The sequence below is a fragment of the Hippoglossus stenolepis genome, chromosome 6 (assembly GCF_022539355.2).
Source record: "Hippoglossus stenolepis isolate QCI-W04-F060 chromosome 6, HSTE1.2, whole genome shotgun sequence".
Classification (NCBI taxonomy): Eukaryota; Metazoa; Chordata; class Actinopteri; order Pleuronectiformes; family Pleuronectidae; genus Hippoglossus; species Hippoglossus stenolepis.
In genome coordinates, this window is record NC_061488.1 from 6,043,249 (window position 1) to 6,049,514 (window position 6,266).

The window sequence follows — 6,266 nt, forward strand, 5'->3', positions numbered from 1 at the left end:
TCATTTGTTACTCATAATTTAATTATTTATTTAGTAATATTGATTCAAATTTATCAAAGTTAAGCTCACAATATTGAATTATTTTATACACAACCATTGTGTCCCCATGTAAGACAAATCTGGTCAGTTAAGGGCTACATAAAGACCAACAAGAACATATCCATGCAATAGGGTTAGATACACCTACACAACATACAGTGTGTATGCATCAACCATATAATGAAGCAAATGAAGTTAGATAAATGATTAAGGAAAGGAGACCAAAAACATACATACAGGTACGATTTAAGGATAGAATCAGGACAACAGTTGTAACAACACAGTACAGTTGTTCGTATGACATGTTAATAATTAAAAATAATTAATGTTTTTTATTAAACATACATGGATTAGAGGACATTTGATTGGTGATGGGGAGATTATGGAAATAAATATGTAAATGTTTGTAGTTTCATCTATAATCTATAATTGTGTTTTCAAATTATGTGTAGATTAGTGAGGCTGAAAACAAACAACTGAATGATCATAAGAAATTGTAGTTATACTAATTTGTAATAGTGACTACTTCAGTTGATAAGGATAAATATTAAAATATAACTTGAAACTCTTTAAGGTTCTTGGCAGCTGCTGTCTTTTTTCTTGAATTCCTTTCCATCTTCACACTTTATGAGCACTGGAACTGAACAGTCGTAATAAGAACCTTTGTCTGAGGGATTGGGGAACAGCCCATCCTTCTTTCCATTACAGGGCCCTTTAACACTACTTATAGTAGTAGGAGTTGTGGTAGTGGGAGTTGTGCTGGTAGTAGTGGGAGCTGTGCTCGTGGTAGTTGGAGTAGTTGTTGTGGTAGTTGGAGTAGTTGTTGTAGTAGTTGGAGTAGTTGTTGTGGTAGTTGGAGTAGTTGTTGTGGTAGTTGGAGTAGTTGTTGTGGTAGTTGGAGTTGTGGTAGTGGTAGTTGGAGTAGTTGTAGTTGGAGTAGTTGTTGTGGTAGTTGGAGTTGTGCTAGTGGTAGATGGGGTTGTGGTAGTGGTAGTTGGAGTAGTTGTTGTGGTAGTTGGAGTAGTTGGAGTAGTTGGAGTTGGAGTAGTGGTAGTGGTAATTGGGGTTGTGGTAGTGGTAGTTGGAGTAGTGTTTGTGGTAGTTGGTGTAGTTGGAGTAGTTGGAGTAGTTGCTGTAGTAGTTGGAGTTGTGGTCGTTGGAGTAGTTGTTGTGGTCGTTGGAGTTGTGGTTGTGGTCGTTGGAGTAGTTGTTGTGGTCGTTGGAGTTGTGGTTGTTGTAGTTGGAGTAGTTGTTGTGGTCGTTGCAGTTGTGGTAGTGGTAGTTGGAGTTGTGGTTGTGGTAGTTGGAATAGTTGTTGTAGTAGTTGGAGTTGTGGTCGTTGGAGTTGTGGTAGTGGTAGTTGGGGTTGTGGTAGTTGGAGTTGTGGTCGTGGTAGTTGGAGTAGTTGTTGTGGTAGTTGGAGTTGTGGTAGTGGTGGTTGGGGTTGTGGTGGTGAGAGCTGTGGTTGTAGTAGTTGTAGTTGTTTCGCATTTGCTGTCTTTTTTCTTGAATTCCTCTCCAACTGGACAGTTTCGGAGCACTGGAACTGAACAGTCGTAATAAGAACCTTTGTCTGAGGGATTGGGGAACAGCCCATCCTTCTTTCCATTACAGGCACCTTGAACACTACTTATAGTAGTAGGAGTTGTGCTGGTAGTAGTGGGAGTAGTTGTTGTGGTAGTTGGAGTAGTTGTTGTAGTAGTTGAAGTAGTTGTTGTGGTAGTTGGAGTAGTTGTTGTGGTAGTTGGAGTTGTGGTAGTGGTAGTTGGAGTAGTTGTAGTTGGAGTAGTTGTTGTGGTAGTTGGAGTTGTGGTAGTGGTAGTTGGGGTTGTGGTAGTGGTAGTTGGAGTAGTTGTTGTGGTAGTTGGAGTAGTTGGAGTAGTTGGAGTTGGAGTAGTTGTTGTGGTAGTTGGAGTTGTGGTAGTGGTAGTGGTAGTTGGGGTTGTGGTAGTGGTAGTTGGAGTAGTGGTTGTGGTAGTTGGTGTAGTTGGAGTAGTTGGAGTAGTGGTAGTTGGAGTAGTTGTTGTAGTAGTTGGAGTTGTGGTAGTGGTAGTGGTAGTTGGGGTTGTGGTAGTGGTAGTTGGAGTAGTGTTTGTGGTAGTTGGTGTAGTTGGAGTAGTTGGAGTAGTGGTAGTTGGAGTAGTTGCTGTAGTAGTTGGAGTTGTGGTCGTTGCAGTAGTTGTTGTGGTCGTTGGAGTTGTGGTTGTGGTCGTTGGAGTAGTTGTTGTGGTCATTGGAGTTGTGGTTGTTGTAGTTGGAGTAGTTGTTGTGGTCGTTGCAGTTGTGGTAGTGGTAGTTGGAGTTGTGGTTGTGGTAGTTGGAATAGTTGTTGTAGTAGTTGGAGTTGTGGTTGTTGGAGTTGTGGTAGTTTTGTGGTAGTTGTTGTGGTAGTTGGAGTTGTGGTCGTGGTAGTTGGAGTAGTTGTTGTGGTAGTTGGAGTTGTGGTAGTGGTAGTTGGGGTTGTGGTAGTTGGAGTTGTGGTCATGGTAGTTGGAATAGTTGTTGTTGTAGTGGTGGTTGGGGTTGTGGTGGTGAGAGCTGTGGTTGTAGTAGTTGTAGTTGTTTCGCATTTGCTGTCTTTTTTCTTGAATTCCTCTCCAACTGGACAGTTTCGGAGCACTGGAACTGAACAGTCGTAATAAGAACCTTTGTCTGAGGGATTGGGGAACAGCCCATCCTTCTTTCCATTACAGGCACCTTGAACACCACTTGTAGTAGTAGGAGTTGTTGTCGTTGCAGTTGTGGTAGTTGGGGTTGTGGTGGTTGGAGTTGTGGTTGTGGTAGTTGTAGTTGTGGTTGTGGTAGTTGGAGTAGTTGTTGTGGTCGTGCTAGTTGGAGTTGTTGTCATTGTAGTTGAGTCTGTGGTAGTGGAGGTTGAAGAACCAAAATTAAAAGGAACATTGGGGTAATGGCTTTAAAAGCTTCTTGATCATCACATCATACATTTTTATTACTGAGCGTAACTACTTAGATTTCCAAACAGAAACACCAAACAAGTTTACTACGAGAAAACATCAAGTTAATAAAAGCTGATAAAACTCGTAAATTAAATAAAAAATTGAAATCACTACCTCACTACACACACGGTTTAAAAATAACTTACTTTGAACCAGGAGAGAATTCAGGTGGCTGATGAAGGGACTTTTGCTCTGGTTACAGAATTTTCCGCTGAAGTCATCCAGGTCCAGGGACCAAACAAAGGCTCCTCCAAAGTTTTTTGCTTTTAAGTAACTGACCTGAGAGGACGAAGAGGAAAATACTTCTGCATGTTAACAAAACACAGTATATGTCTAAACAGAGTTCTGAGTCGTTTGCATCGTTATAATTAAATTTAACAGATGGTTACCTTCGTACTAATGCTGAGTATGTCATCAAATCCAACCCACTGGTTTTCTGTGATGGCATATGGAACTTGCTGATCAGGAATCCTTTGGACCATCTCCCCTTCAGTATAAAGGCAAGTCTGAAAAGAAGCATCACATTACTCATATAGATGCAAAGAAATAGAGTTCAGACCTTTATGGTGCGTTCAGACCCAACATGAGGCGAAATTGAACCTCATGTTATTGGCTTGCTTTTGGGATCGCTGGGCAATGGACATAACTAACTGAGTAAGGCAGCTAATGCTAGTACTCTTATCTTGGTTCATAGTAAAGTGCAACCCATAGCTGGAATTAAATGAGATGAATATTTCCAGAACTTCGTTATTTGTGTTTCACAGTCCACAAGTTGTATCCTACGTTACGGGCCAACAGACAGCGGAAATTGGGCTTGTCCTCAATTCTGATTCTTGGTTCGTTACAAGTATCTCAATGCTTGAAACACTTTCAACTTGTGTAGCTGTAATCCCACTGTGTCTAAAGGTTGGTTCAAGCTTGGCCTGGTCCCACCTTTATTGTACAATAAACACCAATAATATAAATTACTTACATTCCCAGCTCGTAGTAATAAAATAATACCTCATAATAGGCCCAGAATCCTTCTTCGCCAGTGTAGCAGCCTTCTTCACCAGTGCCGTTGGCTGGAGCTCCAACATCACTGGATGCAGAGGAGAGGGAAAAAGCTCGCCCATATGCAGCTAGTCCCAAATTTAGCGATTGTGCAGGTGCTCCGTTGTCCACCCAATACTGCATGGCAGAGTCCTAAAGTGTGGGGGGGAAACAATAAAGATGAGAGTGCATCTGTTCATAGATAGGGGTTCAGACAATCTATGTATGAATCATGGTATTTACAGTATTATAGTAGATTTTGTCTCCAGTATCTTGGGATCCCACGTATAAGGGACTGTGATGTCCTGTGACATTTTCCCAGGGGCCGTGAAAGTCATACGTCAGCACATTGAGGAAGTCCAGGTCCCTGTTAGAATAGAGAGGAAGTCATGTTGACCAAAGTGCTTTGACATGTGATCATGGGTGTAATGTAAATATTTATGAAATAAAAGATTAGTTTACTTGGTAATCTTTTCGACTTCATAACTGGCATCAATGACCTCTCTCTCAGCAGAGACACTTGCTGTGAGGATTAATCGGTCACGGTTATGTTTTTTCCCTTCAGTCTCAAAGGCAGCATTGAGCTCCTACTCAACAACAACAAAAACATAGTTCAGTCAAGTCTAACATCCTATAAAAACAGATCCTATGGCATATTTCTTTGAGTTTCAGAGGAAAGGGTCTGACCTTGCACAACAGTGTAAATTTCTGCTTGTTGTCTGGGTCGCCTCCTGCTCCCACAGGGTACATCCAGTCCAGGTTTAACCCATCAAACTGAAATATTCTCAGTAGTGCGACAGCAGACTGGATGAATGTTGTTCTCTTTTGTTTGGTTGACGCCATCGTAGAGAATCTGATAAACATTTAACACAGTGCTCTTAATATCCACTTAATTATAATATGGAGTTATTAACATCTTTAGTAGGCTACGATAAAATAATAAAGAAGCAGGACACACAAGTAGGAGTCATATAAAAATATAAAAGCTTAATAAATGATCATTGCTCCCAGTTTGCACCCGCCGCAGTGGCTTGGCACAAACCATATGTGCTGCTTCATTTAAACCATGTATTATGCTGGATGTGCAAATCACAAAAAAACAAAACATAGCATTACAAATACCAACATACTTTAGTGCTGCTTACACTTGTTTTTGGACTCATAAAAATGCCCAAATGTGAAATTCTATTTTGTGTATTTGTACGTATGTATCTATAGAAGTATAACTTACTTTTCTTTGTTAAAGGTTGGGCCACCAACAGCCAACAGGGTTTTGAGTGAAGGATTTCTGTGGGAGCATAACATTTAAGTAATTATTGTAAAAATAAAAAGTTTGAAATGATTTTAAAAATATGAACAAGCTGAAGTTCTAACCTGGTTTTGAGCCCATTAAACACCTGATAGCGAAATATTTCTGCTCTTCTAGTGGGGACCAGCTCATTGAATTCATTGATGTCAGAGAAGGCGTAGATCAGATGGGTACATTTGTTCGGATCGATATCCTCAATCGTGAACTTCCCAGCGTCTGTTCTATCTTCGGCCAAGCTGTTAAAGTAACACACCAGCCTTTCGGAAGAGCCTGAGACATGAATAACAAAAAGTTTGAATTAGAATGAATTGGTTTTCAAAGACAGCAGTTTTATCAAACTCTCATCAATTGTTGAGTTAGGAACCTTATTTATTTGCTGGAAGAACTGTTATGATTAATAAGTGCCTCTTACCCAAGCTGGCGATGACCAGGCAGAGACCTTCAAAGATAAAGAGTGGATCATTATGAGGTTAACTATAAAAGTTAACTGGTCAGTTCATCTAAATCCACATGTAATTTGAACCTTGTGACCACATTTTGAAATTTATTTCCTCAAAAAAATCAGGTGATTCCAAAGGTTTCACCTTTTCTTTTTGTCACTTAAAGTATAAAAATGTGTTTTTAAGATCTGGTTGAGTGGAATATTTAAGAAAGTGTTTTACTTGGTTAGTGAGCCTTACCTGCTGTCAGAATTATGTTGCACATGTTGTCACTATATGGAAAGAAAAGAAAGAAAGTATATATTTTTATAAACAGTATTATGAAACAAAAAAGCAGTACCGCAACGGTTAAATCTGTAGTAATGTTGTACAATGAAATCAAAGCAAAAGGGATACTTACAAAGGTAATGGTGAAAGAAGCATCTACTGTCTCCACTGTGACAGATGGAGGACTGATGAGTTTCTGGCTGTTAAATTGGGTAGACAGCT

At 40.0% G+C, this 6,266-nt stretch overlaps 1 protein-coding gene across 1 annotated transcript in view; it reads right to left on the bottom strand.

The window, feature by feature from the left end:
• Positions 1-6,045, bottom strand: part of LOC124851944 (chitinase-3-like protein 2) — a 15,050-nt gene extending 9,005 nt beyond the window's left edge. Inside the window, exons 1-10 of the mRNA XM_047340145.1 lie at positions 6,018-6,045; positions 5,750-5,776; positions 5,403-5,607; positions 5,260-5,316; positions 4,716-4,881; positions 4,491-4,615; positions 4,272-4,395; positions 3,999-4,181; positions 3,386-3,502; positions 3,143-3,275 (exon numbers count right to left, since the gene is read on the bottom strand). Of these exons, the coding sequence (XP_047196101.1) occupies positions 3,143-3,275; positions 3,386-3,502; positions 3,999-4,181; positions 4,272-4,395; positions 4,491-4,615; positions 4,716-4,881; positions 5,260-5,316; positions 5,403-5,607; positions 5,750-5,776; positions 6,018-6,042 (1,162 nt within the window). The 5' untranslated portion in view covers positions 6,043-6,045. The remainder of the gene's footprint in view (positions 1-3,142; positions 3,276-3,385; positions 3,503-3,998; positions 4,182-4,271; positions 4,396-4,490; positions 4,616-4,715; positions 4,882-5,259; positions 5,317-5,402; positions 5,608-5,749; positions 5,777-6,017) is intronic.
• Positions 6,046-6,266: the final 221 nt, after the last annotated feature.